A 16,438-nucleotide genomic window follows, 5' to 3' on the forward strand; every position below is an offset into this window, starting at 1 on the left:
GGAGCTCCATAACAGTAATTTCATATGGTTCAACCTAATACTTACAGAATGCTAAGGAACCAGTAATGTAGGTTGCAGGAGGGCTGCAAGGGAGTCTTGGAAAGTCATAAAGAAGTTAGAGAGTTTGAGCCACATGCCAAGGGACTTCAAGAACAATCTTGGCAGAATAGCAGGTGCTGAAGCCAGAGACAGTGGATGGCGCTGTGAGAGACAGGTGAGTGATGATTTGTCAATGGGAAAGCAGAGTCAAGTGAGTATAGGCTTCTAAGATGTTTGAAAGAAAAGGGAAAAATATGAGTATTCATTAGAAAAGCAAACCCTGGGTCAGAAAGGAGGTGGAGACACAAGCAGGTCTCTAGAGACAGGAGCTCCTGGAGAAGTATAAGGTGACCATCCACCCAAGAGGAAATGAGATTCCAGGAGGAAGAAAGAAGGGCAGGATTAAGCATGGTTAAAGGAGATGGGACCCAGCTTGCTCTAGAGTCAGTAAGGTGAAAACAGACGGAGTACGTGTAGGGGAAGCGGGGTGGAGAGCAGATTGGAGAAGGTCTTGCTGAATGGCTCTAGGCAGGATGCAAGGTCTTTCCAGGAAGTATTGAGGAGGTTGGGTTGCAGAGCGTGTTTGAGGGAAGTGGCAAAGCACTGATGCGTCCACTGAGGAATAGAACCAGAAATTGGTGGTGGACAAAAGAAAAGATAGTTGAAAAGGCTGATGGCCCAGCCAAGACAGGAAGCTACAACTTCACAGTAAGATTTGTCTAAGTGGCCCCTTTCAGCACTCATTCAGAGGCAGAGAGAGAAGTTGTTATCATTGCAGGGGTCGGGGTGTGCTCAGAACAAAGGGCAAGGGAGTTGCGAGTGGCATCAGTATGGGAAGTCCAGTCTAGATAGACAAGGAATTAAGAGGAGGACAATAGAATGGGAGAAGCAGGAAGACTGAAAACGTCTGTGGGTCTTGTTATAGTCTGAGAGCGCTATAGTGGGAGTGGGAGAGGCAGATGTTTCCGAGAAGCTTGCTGAGGTGGATAGAGCAGAGGTGAAGGTCCTTATAGGAGAGGAGGACCACATATTGGATGGAGCAGATGAATGGAGGGTTGGCGGGGCAAGTGGATGACGGAGGGTTGGATGGGGCAAGTGGTTGGAGTGGAGGTGAAGATCTTCGTGTGAAAGGAGGTATGCAGGTTGGATGGGGCATCCTGCAGGACCGAATTTGTGCCAGATAATGTCTCTGATCTTCACTTCAATCCCACATTCTTCTAATATCTTGGAAACTAAAAACATTGACTCAGTTTCTTTTGGAGCATCATCCTTTTAACCCTCTTTTCTAAGGTCTAATTTGATGTTCTTTACGTAGATGTTTATGGATGAACTAAAACATATATTTGTATTAAATAGGGTGTCATGGAGAATCATTTACTTTGGTTTGGTTCTGTCCATCTGGACAGTGAAATAAGGCTTTTAGACTACATCAAAGGCAGCAGAAAACCCCAATTCTGACTCAAATCCCCTTTCAATAAGTAGGGAACTTAGAACTTCTTCAAGACCACATTAGAAATCAGAGCTCCCACATGTGGCTGCCTGCTGCACTCCAGTGTGACAAGACTCAAATGGTTTGGACACAGTCACCCTGTCAGAGTGCCTTAGCCAGAGATGGCTGTTTGGTCTTCTAAAGCTCTCCTAAAGCATGAACTCTCCAATAACTAAAACTTTACTCATATTGCAAGTGGGAAGAAATGTGTAACATGTCGTATAATGAAGAAATGACCTGTAATATAAGGTCATGTATTTCTAAATCACCTTGTTCCAGGAAATCACCAGTTAGAAATCCTGATCTTTTGAATGATGTTTAATCCAGCGCTCTCACTTCTCAATTCCATGGCCTCCTCAGCTGCTCACTATGATGACCGTATTCTAGACTTTGTTCATCGTTTCCCATAAACTCCGGGATCTCTACATCGCACATCCTACTTCCTGACGACCATCTTCTAACTTTCCAGATGACTTATTCTGATAAGTATCGGTCACATTGAAACCTCCAATCCACATTTTCACTGCCTCGCACCCCCTTCACTTATCCAGTTTGGATTTCGTGGTCTGTCATTATGGGTGCTCCCTTGCCCCTTCATTGTACTCTCCAAGCAAAACTTCCTCCTGGTAAAGCCCATTCTCCACCTCCTCCTTGCAGGGCAGCTAAACATAGCTAGAGGAAAGCCTCGTCTCTCCTTAATGGTCTTAATTTAAATTTGAGACCTCAAATCTCAAGTGGATCCTTTATCTGCCCTAGTAAATTTGTCCTCCATCTCTTCAAGATAACTATTTTGTTGCTGTCATCATTCTCCAAACCTCTAAGACACCTTCTTCTTCCTCATTCTCAGCTAATGATCTTTCTTATGACTTCATGGAGGGAGCAGCAGCAACCAGAAAATCACCACTTCATCCTCCCACCACCAAATCTACCATCCAGCCTTCACCCTGACCCAGTGCCATCCCTTCCCTGTGCCTGAGTAACTGCCCCCGCTCTCATCCAAGGCCATCTATGCTCCTGTGCACTGGTCCCCACCCCTCCTGTCTTACTCAAGGGCTACTTCCTGCAGTTATCCCCTCTCTCCCATTTGGTTTTTTCCCTATCTATTGGATCCTTCCCATCAGCATCTATGGGCGTTGTGTTACTTCCCATCTGCAAAAAGACTTTCCTGTGACCCCAGATCCCCCTCCAGCTATTACCTCATCTCTCAGCTCCTCTTCATTGCTATTCCTCCAAAGAATTGCTGTGTGACTGCCTCCTCATCCTCATCACCATTCTCTCTTTCAACTATTCCAATGAGGCCTTTGTCCTCACCACACCACTGGCTGCTCTTCTCAAGGTCATTGGCATTCATCTTGCCAAATCCAGTGGCCAGTTTTCTGTCCTCATCTCATGTGACCTCTTGGCAGCTGATAGCTCCCTCCTCCTGGAAGCACTTCTTCATTTGACTTTCAGAACACTGTGCTCTTCTACTTTCCCTCTGCCTCCTTAACAGCTCCCTCCACTCCTCCAGTTCCTCCATCTCCTCCAGATTCCTAGTTTTTTGGAGTAGGCTAAGACTAAGTCATCTACTCTTTTCTTTTTGTTTTCTACCTTTTCTTTACAGGTGATTTCATCCAGTTCTATCTCCAGCCCTAACTTCCCCCCAAGCTCAGGTTCATGTATATAAACTTGCATTCAGTATCTCTATTGAATGGCTTAGAGACATCTCAAAATTTGTATGTCCCAAAAGTGATTCTTGCTCCCCTCCCAAACAAAACGTAACATTGTTTTTCCCTCAGTCTTTCCTTTCTTAATAAATAACTTCATTTTTCAATTTGCTCAGGTCAAAACTCAAGGAGTCATTCTGGATGCCTCTTTCTTTCACATCCCAAATCCTATTGGCTCTACTTCCAAAATACATCTTTTATCAACCACTTCCACCGTGACTGTGCTCATCCCTGCCACCATCATCTCCCGCCTTGACCTTGGAGATAGCTAACTAACCCGTCTTCCTTCTTCCACTCCTGTTACCTCACGCATCAGATACAGTGGTCTTTTAAAAATAAAAATCAGATCATTTGTCTGCCTGAAACATGCCAACGACTTCCCATACTACTTGGAATAAAACGCAAGTTCTTTACATGACTTTCAAGCCCTGCATGTTCTGGCCTGACTACGTCTTAGACTCTAACCAGCCTCCCCATCGCTTTCTCAGTTCCTGTCACACTGGGCTCCTGCTTGCACCCCAAATACCCACAAGCACACTCGTGTGAAGGGAGCTTGCTGTGTCCTCTCAGAAAGACTCTTCTCTCAGGATCTTGTCTCATTCTTCTACATTGCCCGGGTAACGTGACCACCCTCTCTAAAGAGCCATAGTCCAATCCTGTCATTGTGCTTTATTCCATTGCCTGATTATTTTCTCCCAAGCTCTCATCACTCTCTGAAATTATATGACTGATTTTATGTATTCATGTGCTTCTTTTTTATCTCCTTCATTTGAAAGTAAAGACCACACAGGCAGCAATACTGCTGGCCTTGTTTGTTGCTGTAACCCTAGTAACAAAAGGGTCCCAGTGCATAATAGCTGCTCAATAAATATTTGTTCAATGAATGAACCAAAAAATGAATGTATGTGCTGTTCAGTCCATACACAAAGCACCTTCCACCGTGTTCCCTCTTGAAGCTTACAACAATTCTGGAAGGAAGGAATCTTCCACATTACAATGCACTTTTACAGGTGAGGACATGAGGCCCAGAGAGGTTGTATGATTTTCCCAAAGTCACATGGCTTGTAAGTGTAGGAGTTGTCGGGACACAAAACTGGATTCTAACTCCTGGTCCTTCTCCCAATTAACAGATTTCCTCCAGCCCTCTCCCCTCGGGGCCCACGCAGCGTCGGCTCAGCGTCAGCGCTAGTATCGGAGGTGAGACGGGCCTCATGAGTTGCGTGCTCCCCGAGGAACTCTTCACTCAGATCCTGGCCAAGCGCTTACAGGTGCGTCCAGCCCACCTGCACGTTGCTGCAGGGCTCACACACTAGTCCCATGCTGGGGGCTGAGATTCTGAACCATCGCCCACCCACAACAGCTCAGAACCCAGGGGCCCTGCAGAGGAAAGATGGGTTTCTTCCCCCCAGCAGTCACTTAGTTGTCCTTTTGGCAGCCCTCGTCAGTCCCTGACCCGGGCTCAGTCTGCTGCCTGAAGCCATTCACCTTCTTAAAGGACCAGTGAGCAGAAAAGTTTACACATTAAAAGAGAAAAGTCACATACAGCCCTACAGTGGTGTGTTAAAAATTACAATGTAGAGCCACTAAAAGTTAGAATTTAGAGCTATGTTAATTGCTGTAAAAATATGTTTGCAATATGTGATTAGGTGAAAATTACAGATTATTAAATAGTGTGGAAAGCACAATCACATGTCTATAAAAATATTTATAAATGTATATCGCACAGTAAAAACTCTTCAAGTACATGCTAACTGCGGTTATCCCTGGGTAGCAGGATTATAGACTTTTAGTCTTCTTTATACATTTCTGAATTATTTTACAGTAACATATTGCTTTTAAAGTCAGAAACACCGTAACTCCATTTAAAAAGTTTTTTTTTCTTAAGTGTTATACGATTAAAGAAAAGAAAACAAGATCAGCGGGATTTGGGGGAGGGTAGCACTTCAGCCTGTTTGCTGCTGGTGGTTTCGAGAGAGCTAAATTGCTCCCCGGGCCCTGGAGTTGTGTGTTTGCTTTGGATTTGCAAACTGAGCTACAATATTAATTGCACAGTTAAATGTAACAAAATTAGAATTGAGGTTCCCAGAAGAGGAGGACTGTCCTCACTGGAAATGATTTATGCTAATACTGCTGCATTAAAGGTGCTATCACTCTCAACCGATTTGAGTGAGGGACTCTAATAAGTGTGCAGGTGTTTCATGCATCAGGTTAAAGGCTGAGAACATTAGTAAAGTCCATAGTAAGTCAGTAGAGCTGAGCCACTCAGAGGGGTGTCTTCGCTGAGACATGGAGCTTGGCACTGCTTCCTTCATCGACAAAGTCTTGCTACAAAGCAAAAGATGGCAGCTGAACTATTTAGTGAGATAGCTGATTTATGTTCTGACACAAGATTGTCATCTCATCGAAAACTGGTGGTAATCAGTTTCCAGCCAGTGGTGGCCGATCTAGGCACTGTGCTTGGAGTAACACTGCAGCAGAGCAGAGGCTGTTCTTCAGTGGTTAGTATTATTAAAATCATCACCCTCCAAGGCAGTAATACCACTTAGGAAGATACAAACAGCCCATCTGCTGCCGCTCCGCTGCTGCCTGTTATTCCATGGATGGTGACATCTTTCCTTTGCATCTTCTTTCCTTGCACCTCATGGCTCTTCCTAGACCCTCACTTTAATATTTTATTTGTTTTCTTTATTTCTATAGAGGCAGAATAAACCCTTTATTATACAAATACATGTGATAAAGATCTTTTATGACTGATAAACTATTTTTATTCTTTTATTTTGTAAAAACACCTTGCATTTAGCAAGGGGAAGAGCAGTTTAATGGAATTTCATCGGGGCCCAGTAGGTGTGCAGAAACAATTGCAACACCAGTAACAGCACCAACACAACAGCAAGCAGCTTTCTCCATAGAGAACGGAGGCTCTGTGGCCATGGTAACCGTCTCTGCTCTCTCTGGTTTCAGCTGAGCGACTGCTACCGAGGAGTGGTGTTTGACAGCCTCGAGACTCTCTTTGCTCGGAACTGCGCTACCACTCTCCTCTGCCTGCTGAAGGCCATTGGCAACCGGGAGCACATCTACGTTCTCAACATGGCCCAGGATTACACAGCCATGAAGGCCCAGGAGAAAGCCAAAAAGGAGCAAGAAGGCAAAGTCCCATACCCTCCTGGGCTCTCCTTCCCAAGCGCTTACAGATCTTTCCTTTAAACTGAGCTTTAGACTTTTGAAAATGCTTCCCTGCCGTGACAATCTACTAGGGTTACATGAAGCTTTCGGGTCTGCCGCCTCGTTGGCGCCCCACCTCTGCCCTGGACGTGGCTGGGAGCTCTTGTTTCTACTTTGCATCTAAGGGAACTGAGACACAAGTGACCTGTTGAGGTTGTAGAATGAAAGATGAATGCAGCTCTTCTGGCAACAGACACATTCCTCTCTCCCCGGTACCACACCCTTCATCTTCTCTATAATTACCACCAACCTGAGGGGAACACGCCTCGGGTTCCATCCTGACTCAGGTGACCAGTTAGCCTAATGGTTTTGTTTAAGCCAACTGTACATTTCCTGTAAAACTAGAGGTGCTGATAAACTTTACAAAACCACTTCTACTTTTTAACCTACTGTGTACCAGGCAGCACGGCAGACATTTTGTACACTTTAAATATCGTTAAATGACGCTTTGGGTCACTTAATCCTCACGATGACCCTGTGAAGGTTATTGTCCCCGTTGTACAGATGAGGAAAATGAGGCTCAGAGATATAAAGTCTTGTGTAAGATCAAACAGATTAGTAAGGTCTGCATAACTGTAAAACCTTTGCTTTTTCTGTCATTACACCAGTGGCCTGGAAAAAATGTTCAGTGATTGAAAAATAGATACACACACACAGTACTGTTAGCTTAAGTTCCCGATTTAGTCAGAAGCAGACTTAGCAAATCTTGGCCCCCAAGGGAGCAGGTGACACTGTGCCTGGGAGGGAGAGTCCTGCTCTGGCCTCAGCTTTGGCTACATTCCTGCCCTTCCTCACTTGGCCTTACCTCTCTCTTCTAGAACAATCTACACAAATCATAATGCTCTTCCATTTAAGGAAGTATTTACAAACACCAGGCTGTCTTAGTTCTTAAAAAGAATTCGACTGTTTCCTTATATTCTCATCAAGAGAAAAATCAGGCAGAATGACCAGGCATCCCCCAGCAGTATTTTGACCTCCAGCTTCCTGGTTTTCCAGAAAGCTCATTTCCTCATCATGACCAACTGGAAAGAAAATATCACTTTTCACTTTCTCAGTTATCTTTGGATTGAAGTGTCTCACAGTTGTGTTATGAGCTCCTCTCCCCTAAATCATCTGCATTTGAAAAAGTCCTGAGGCAGCCTACAGTAACAATATTATTATGTTAAAATCTACTTTTTATTGAACATTTATGAACGTGCCAGGCGCTAGGCCTGGTGCTTTACATAATTGCTTATTCGATCCCCACAACAACCTGTCATTATCCCTTAGTAAGTGTCAGAGAAAGGATTCAGATGCTCAAAGCTCAAACCTATAAGAATGAAAGGTGAGAATGTTGTGCAGTGAAGTGTGAAGAAGCCAAGTGTCTTCATGCTGAGTATGAACCACACTTCTAGACCTGGAATCTGTAGGGTGTGGAAGACAGTTCCAGTTGGTCTGCAAGTGGTTCTGTCACCCTGAGCACCTTGGTGGCATGTGCTCATAATGGATAAAGTCAGCGGGTGGTATATTAGTTTCTTATGACTGCTGTAACAAATTACCACATCTTGTGGACTTAAAACAACACGGATTTATTCTCTTCCAGTTCTGGAGGTCAGAAGGCCTAGAATCAAGGTGTCAGCAAGGCTGCATTCCTTTGGAGGCAATGAGGGAGAGTCCTTTTCCTTGCCTTTTCCAGCATCTAGAGGCTGCCTGCATTCCTTGGCTCATGGCGCCTTCCTCACAGCCCTCTGACTTCTGCTTCCATTGTCACATCTCCTTCTCTCCCTCTGCTTCGTTGTCACATCACTTCTCTGACTCTGACCCTCCTGACTCCCTCTTATAAGGACCTTTGTGATTAGATTAGGCCCACTCAGATACTCCAGGATAATCTCCCCTACTCAAGGTCCTTAACTTAATCACCTCTGCAAAATCCTTTGTGCCAGGTAAGGTGACATATTGACAGGTTCTGAGGATTGGGACATGAATGTCTTTGGGGCCTACTCTTCAGCCTGCCACAGATGGAGACCAATTTTGGAACAAGTGCAGGAAATTCCACCAGAGATTACGGGTGCCAGCTGCTGTACCATCACCTCTCACTGTCTCAGACGGTCTGCAGCCTGTTTAGTCTGAGAGCAAAGCCACTGAGGGACCCCACAGCCAAAGCTGGTGAGTGACTTTTCTTCACCTTCCTGTCTCTTTTCCCCCAACAGAGCACAAACTCAGGGAAGCACTCGAGAAAGAGAAGGAGCGTCTCCAAAATATGGATGAGGAAGAATATGATGCCTTGACAGAGGAGGAGAAAATCACGTTTAACCGAGAAGTTCAGCAGGCCCTCCTGGAGAGGAAGAAGAGGTCAGAATCAAGGGCTGGCCAGAGCAGACGTGGTTCCCCTGAGAGCACGACTGGGGTCATCCTCCACGGGGACAGCAGTGGCCATGGGAGACCTGGGAGGATGACCTGCTGAGAGCAGGAAAACATATCTTGCTCATCTTGGGTCCTGGTTGCTGCAGCTTTTCAGGGTTTCTCCCATTCTCTTCTCCTTCCTTCTGTCTGGGGGAGTTTGGGTCTACGGGGAAGGTTATGGAATGTAATGGATGAAGGGGCTTCTGGCCTCTGTGAAGTCCTGGGGCTCCCACTGGCTCTCCCTGACAACCACCCCCTAGGAGTGGCTCATCAACCTCTGTGCTCAGGTGTCCACTGCTGGTGACTGAGGGGCCACTCTCTTAACATGGGCATGGTGCTTGCTCCCCAGAACTCAGTCATTTCTCCTCCTTCCCTGGCCACCATCTTGGCCTTTGGTGGTGCTGCCCATCCCCTGAGGCCTGGCTGCCTCTCCCGCTTGATCCTCAGGCTGAGCAGCTCACCAGAGACCCTACACAGGCTCCTAAGCTAGCGTTCTCAGCCACCTTCTGTGCCTCTCACTGAGGATCACATGGGAACAACTGGATCCCCTCCACACCACCCAGGGCCCAGGGGACTCGGGGCCCATATCTCAGGCCATCTCAGATACAGGTAGGCGGTGGGACATATGTCCTTTCTGCCCTCAGATCTTCAAACATGCCAGTGGAGGCGGGTTCTATTGCCTACCCCTCCCTAGGATTCCAAACATCTGAGGGGGCAGAGCTAAGACACTTGCCTACAATCTAACCCCCTTCTCTCCTCTCCCTCCACCTCCAGACTCTTTCCACTGACCCCAAAAGAGCTTTTGTGTCCCCTCGGCCCCTGCAGTATAGCCTCATCTCTTCCCCTGCTGGTCCAGTGTAAGACTGCCCAGTCCTCAGAGGTATGAAAAGTCTAGCTTTGGGATTCCGAAGGAATCTTTTCCTTCTCATCCAGGCCATTGCTCTCAGGCATTTAGCTCATGGTGGACTTAAAAAATGCAGATCTGATCCTCAAAGCTCAGCAGTGACTTCTTTGTGTCACACACACACGAAGTAATGAAGTAATGATGAGTCAGCTTCCGTGGGCAGAGAGCCACAGCAACCGGGAACAACTAGGGACGCCCGGAGATGAAAATAGATGGGTTTTGTATTTTCAGAAATGCTCTCCCCTCCACGCCTGTTTGTATTTGGTGCCCGCCCTTGGTGCCCTCTTTGCCATTAGCTGCAGGGCTGAGGCAGCTGAATCCAGAGCAGGAAGAGAGAGAGAGAGAGAAGAGCAGAGGAATGTGGAGTTCAGATTCGGCTCCACGGCTCCAAGCTAGCCATGATAGGGGCTGCTGTTAAAAACACCGGTTCTTGCTGTCTGAACAGCAAACGTGACCGGGTAGGAAGCTGGGCCTCACCTGTGCTAATATCAGAACAGTCTCTGAAAGTTGCTTTTATAAAGTGCTAACATCAGGCTTATTCTCAGGCCTTGCCTTGCTCCTATGAAAGGAGATTGGAATAGAAATACAGATTAGTTGAGACTTCCTCTTCGTCGAGTTTCAGTTCATTAGTTTTGCTGAATGACCGTTCGAAGATAGACGTGAGCCATCCTTTCTCCCTTCTTGCCTCCCTCCCTCTTTCCTTCCTGTTTACCCAGCTTTCTTTTGTTCTTTCTTTTCATGCCCAAGAAAGCTCTGCGCCTTGTCCCCTGACCAGGCGATTCCAGGCCGAGGAGGGGCTCGGGCAGGAGGGCCTCTGAACTCTGTTTTCTCTGCCTGGTTTGATGAAGGGAGCTGGAGAGACTGGCAAAGGAGATGCACGAAAAGAAGCTACAGCAGGAGCTTGAGCGGCAAAAGGAAGAAGATGAGCTAAAAAGGAAGATCAAAAAGCCAAAGCCAGGAGCAGTAAAGGAGGAACCGCCCCTGAAGAAATCCCAAGCAGCAAACCGGCAGGTAGCACCCCTCCCCTGCTCCTGACCCAGCGGCGGAAGCAGAGGGCTCAGCTGTCATAACCAGCCGCTCAATCAGCACGTTTCCCCTCCAGAAAAGTGACCTGATACTGTTTGGATTTTGTGGTGGTGCAGAAGCCATGAGGAAAGGGACCAGCATTTGTTGAACACTGATTGTGTGCAAAGCGCTCTGTGTGTACTTTACGTAGTCCTGTCATTTGGGCATCCCACCCAGCCTGCGAGGTCCAGAGACACAAACTCTGTCTGAGGTCAAGAGAGATGAGGTTGCAGTTCCAGGACCTCCTCCAGTTATGTCTGACCACAGTCCTTGCTCTTTTCACTTTCCCCTACAGTCCCCTGGAGAGTGCTAAATAGGCTAGTATTAAAGATTTGTCTCCATAAGACACAAAGTCATGAAGCCCCTGCCTTCAACCAAGAGCTCATCCTTAACAACAATCAAGGAAGATGCTCTGGCGTAAATTTGTCCTTGCAGACAGGAACCAACCGTTTATCAGCCTGTCAAGCTTAGCAGTCACGTCTCAGCCCACTGTGACATGGGAAGGGCAGGTGGCCAGCGCAATGCCCAGGTGGCAATTGTGGCCAAGAGGTGTCGCTACTGGGGTGCACAGCAGCTGTTTCAGCACTGGGGTGTCAGGGTGAAGCTAGAGCCAGACTCCAGACAAGGTGCACACTGGTCCCAGTAGGTGAGCGTGAGACAATGACCACATATGGGTAGACATAAGGGCAGAGGAATCAGTGTCCAGGGGTCCCACTCAGATAGCGCTCAGGAAGGAGCAGAGCCTGAGTACACAGAACAAGTCCTCCCTCACAGGGCCTTTCTTCCCTACAAATCCACTTCTCCACGGGATAGGCTGTCCAGACAGAACTCTCGGTGTCTTGGCAGGGACTCTGTAGACGGGGAATGATACAGTAGCAGCCAAGCCCCTCCCTGCACATATAAGGTGACCCACTCCCTCCAGAAGACAGTTTTGCCAGCACTGTCAGGCCAGCTCTCTTCAGGCCATGTCAGAGATGGAGAAGTGGAGGAGGGCTTGGGCAGTGCCATGAGGGGAAGAGCCAACCCGGTCACTCAAGTGACCAAGCCTGACCTTAGTGAGGAGAAGTGCTGTCACTGGGAGAGGGGGCACTGGGCTGTGCTGCAGACAGGGATCATTGGACTGAACTGGACTTTGCGTCGTCAAAAAATAACACAAAAAGCTAGGGAGCATCGCCTCCAGGGGAAGAGAAAATCAGAGCCCACAAAGCAAGCTAAAAGGGCAGTAAGAAAAAGAATAAAGTTAGTTTCTCTGTGCCAGATTCATTAAATAAACACATATTTTTTTAAAAGTCTGAAGCACAGCCAGACACCAAACTCCTCTTTGTTCCCGACAATACCCTCTATATACGTAATCTGTGTCATTTTAATAACTTGACAGTAATAGACCCTTTTTCTGTGGCAGACACTGTTGTAAGCTTCTTACATATATTCATACATTTACTCTTCACTACTCCTCTGGGGCAGTTATTAATATTACTACCCCATCATACACATGGGGCAGAGATGTGAGATAGTGGCCCAGGGTCACAGAGCTGGCAAGCCGTGCAGCCAGGATGGACGGGATTGGACCACTCCACTCTGTGGCCTCTCCAGAGGCACCCGGAAGCAGGTGCAGAGGATCATTTTTGGTGATCTCTTCCTGCTGATCCTTATCACAGCAGCTCTCAATCAGGAGTGCACGTCAAAGTCACTATGCACGTTTTTCAAAACACACAATGGCAGGCGCCAGCCAGCTCTCCAATGAGGAAGGACTGCAAAACTGCTATTTTGATAAATGCTCCCAAAGTGATTCTTAGGCGCCAATCTAGTGTATATAAGATGTGCCTGGAATCTCGTGAAACAAAATGTCCTCTTGCTCTTCCTTATGTGATCTGCTCTCCCTTAAAGAACTGTTTTAAGCATATTTTATGTTTTTGCCTTCTAGATTCCTACTTTTTCCAAACTAGATGTCAAGATGGAGGCAATAGAAAGGAAAGTGTCTGTTAGAGAGCAGGCCATGACCGAGAAGGAAGAACTAAGCAGGAAGAGAAAGAACCAACTGGCGGAAATCCCGCTGGGCTTTCCTCTGGCCCACGAACAAGAGGACAGCGAAGCGGATCTCCCGAAGGACACTGACAAGCATTTGGCCCAGAAGTTTAAGGTCTATGAGTTGACTTTGAAGGACATCCAGAACATCCTCGCGTACTGGGACCGGAATCAGGGAGCTCTGCTGCCTCAAGCCGGGGCCGAGGACATGCCCCACGAGCCAGACGACCAGCGCCAGTTGCCATCGGGTGGTCGCAGAGGCCGCAAGGACCGGGAGAGGGAGCGCGCGGAGAAGGAGCGCGCGGAGAAGGAGCGCCTGGAGCGGGAGAAGGCGGAGAGGGAGCGTCTGGAGAAGCTCCGGGCACTGGAGGAGAGCGATGGAGGAGAGGGGGAGGGGGAGGAGGACCACGAAGGGAAGAAGGACCTGGGGGTGCCATTCATAAACATCCAGACGCCCGACCTCGAAGGCTCAAACTGGAAGCAGGCTCTGGAGAGTGACAAGCTTCCCAAGGGGGATCAGGTACAGACTCTTCTCCTGGGTGGAGATGTAACGAATCAGGTGGCCGCTACTGTGCTAATCGTCACAAAAATGTTTCCTTCTTTATCTCCTTAATTCCGTTAATCTCTGATGCCCCCTTGGGTATAAGACAATAGTGGCTAAAAGGACCTTTTTCCAGTTGGTGAAAATCCATAGAAGGTTCCACAGATCTAAATGATTTCATCTAACCTCACAAAAAGCAACCCGTACCGTTGGTTTTTGTTATTGCCAGTACTGTTGCCACAGGCTGGCGAGGCAGGTCCTCCGGGGTAGAGCACAGGGCTCATCTACTCTGAAATCTTCTTCCCAGAAGCTTCTCACACTGACAGAAATTATACTATTAGACAGCTTTTTTGTTTCTAGAAACACAAGTGTTGCATATCCAAAAGCCACTTTTGGCAATGGTTTGGAGGGGATGGTTGTTATAGCCTTTTATCTAGGGGCAAACTTTTTCTGTAAAACACGAGAGAGCAAATATTTTAGGCTGCAGGTCATATGCCGACAATATGTAAATGGCTGGGCGTGGCTCTGTTTCCATATAAATTTATTTACAAAAACAAGTAGCAGGGCAGTTTTGACCAGGGGGCCACACTTGCCTGACCTCTGGTTTAGTTTATCAGAAACTCGATGCAACCATGAGAAGTAGAGCCTCGGAGGGATACAGGGCAGGTGAGGGTTGAGAGGGTTAGGGTAATTCCTCACGAGGGTGGATTTTGATGGCACATGGCCTGACAGTGAGAATTGCCAGAGTTGTCCAGGGCAGGCCAAGGGGCAGAAAACAAGTGGAGGACACGCAACACCAGCTCCACTCCTTTCATGGTTCTGCCTCAGGTCTGCCTTACATAAGGAATCACTGTCGTGTTTTTTGCTTTTTGTTTTCAGAAATATGTTTTTTGAAAAAGAACATCTTCTCATCTTGTTTTATACCCTTGTACTATAGCCAAGATTGTCTTCTTGCCTTGGTTTATACTTTCCACATTCCAAGCCATAGGTTAGACTGTTGCTTAAAGAAACTTCTGGCTCTGTTAATTTAATAGTTGGTACAAATTACTCCTCCTTTCCTCACAGACATCATAAATCCTGGGAGTTAACTCCAGCTGCACAGTAGGCAGGCAATGTCCAGCTGCCTGACCCACAGGGTTAGACCCCCAGGATTACATGGAGGTGGTTACTCGCTCGGCCTGGTAGCCCCTTTGGTCCACGAATGGGCACTCAGATGGGCTATGGCGGTTACTGTTGCAATGACAGCAATTAATCTAGAGATAGCATCCTTATTCTCAGGGTTTTACATGCTGAGAAGGATGTTGCTACTAAGTTTTCAAGCCATCTACTCTGGAGAAAGTGCATTCATTGTGTAAAAGAACAGAATGGGAGAATGCTATAGGAATAAATTGTCTCCCTCTCAAGTTTCTTTTTGCCTTCTCTCTTCGTTCATATCCTTTACCCCATTCCCAGAACCTTTGCTGTTTTTCCTCTGCTGTATTTGACCTGCTCCAATCCTAACTTTCTTTCACCTTTGGAAAGGAAGAGCATTTAAAGATAAAGAAAAATTAACATGGGATCTGAAAGTAGATGGAACAACTCTACAAATAGACATCAGAACCTTAAGAGCTGGTCTCTTTAAGTGAAACAGAGATTTTTTTTGAGTGCCTACTATGGACTAGGCCGTATGCTATCAACCTGGTTCCTTTCCTAATGGACTGTACAGTCCAGTTGCAGAGACAGACAATTAAACAGTCACAATAAGTGACAGGACTATGATAAGAGAGGTACAGGGAGCACACAGCCCACAGCAAGAACCCCAGCCTGGTCTGGGGCGTGGGGTCTGGAAAGACCTGCAGAGCTGTGTCAGGCCCATGACGCCCCTTCCCTGACACATGCCCATTGCAGTGGCGTCTCCCAAGAATGCTGAGGGAAGGGTGGAAGGGCCTGAAGCACCCTGTGATCACTCAGTGAGGCAGTTAGGGGAAGCCCACCCTCTGCGCAGGAAACTGACCAAGGGCTTTTCCTTTAGATCCTAGACATCTTGGGCCTGGGTACCTCTGGACCACCCATCCCGCCTCCCACCTTATTCTCAATCATCTCCTACCCTATGAAGCGACAACCTTTGGCCACGACAGAAGTCCTGAAGCATTTTTTGTTTGTACTTACACCATCTGAGGAGCTCTCCCTCCTGGAGGAGAAAAGAGAATTGGAAGCAGAAGAGCTTTCCACCGCCATGGGCGCTGTGAAGGTAGAGAGCGAGCAGGTTGTCCTCCTGACCTTGGCAGGACTTCAGATGGGTGGGGAGAGTGGGTCAACCACCGCATGGCCAAAAATTGAGTATGGTGTTGGGTGCCCTCAACTCATCAGTGATCCTTCCTGGAGACCCTGAGTGGGCCTCTCCACATGGCTTTTCCCTGGGTCTGACTTTTCCCACTTCCCAAGAGGAGACTGAAAATGACTGAGTCTCATCTCCCAACCTTTCCAGTCCCCATGGATGGTTTAGGGAACTTGTCACATTGCTTTAGTAGAAACTCATCTGCAAGAAAAAATAAGCAAACCTAGCTCTTTTAAAAAGATATTCAAATATATTGTGAAGCTAAGGTAATTCGCACAGTGCATAAGAATGTAAGAATCAACAGTCACAAATTAAGGGAACATAAACCACTAGAGAAAGGACAGATTGTTAAAGAAATTATGATGGGAAGATTGGATATTTTGGGTAAAGTTACTTTTTAATGCCTCGCCTGACACAATACAGTAAAATTAATTCCAGCTGGATTAAAAATATAAGTAATCAAAATGAAATCATGTAAAAGTAGACGAAAATATATATACAATTAATAGAATAAATTGCAAAGGAAAGTAGATTTGACCAATAATATGCAGAAGGTAGGTATATTAAAAACTATGGAGGAACTCTTTATTCCCAGAGAAATATAGTGGCCCTGTTGAATCTTCCCACACAGCCTCCTACAAACCATGCATATCAGTAAAGAATAAGTAAAATAAGCAGCAAATAAGCCTTGCTACAGCACCACTAGGTGACAGAGACTACCCAAACTTCAGTTTATAAATAGGAAATC

At 46.8% G+C, this 16,438-nt stretch overlaps 1 protein-coding gene across 5 annotated transcripts in view; it reads left to right on the forward strand.

Moving 5' to 3' along the window:
- Nucleotides 1-16,438, forward strand: part of HYDIN (HYDIN axonemal central pair apparatus protein) — a 335,558-nt gene that overhangs the window by 241,191 nt on the left and 77,929 nt on the right. For all 5 annotated transcript variants that reach the window (XR_011537986.1, XM_070612302.1, XM_070612303.1 and 2 more), the window contains 6 exons: nucleotides 4,365-4,502; nucleotides 6,196-6,379; nucleotides 8,646-8,787; nucleotides 10,591-10,753; nucleotides 12,732-13,352; nucleotides 15,385-15,603. Coding sequence is in view for 4 of the 5 variants with exons in the window: in XM_070612302.1 (XP_070468403.1) it covers nucleotides 4,365-4,502; nucleotides 6,196-6,379; nucleotides 8,646-8,787; nucleotides 10,591-10,753; nucleotides 12,732-13,352; nucleotides 15,385-15,603 (1,467 nt within the window). In the remaining variant the exon portion in view is untranslated. The remainder of the gene's footprint in view (nucleotides 1-4,364; nucleotides 4,503-6,195; nucleotides 6,380-8,645; nucleotides 8,788-10,590; nucleotides 10,754-12,731; nucleotides 13,353-15,384; nucleotides 15,604-16,438) is intronic.

The sequence above is a fragment of the Equus przewalskii genome, chromosome 3 (assembly GCF_037783145.1).
Source record: "Equus przewalskii isolate Varuska chromosome 3, EquPr2, whole genome shotgun sequence".
NCBI classification, from domain to species: Eukaryota; Metazoa; Chordata; class Mammalia; order Perissodactyla; family Equidae; genus Equus; species Equus przewalskii.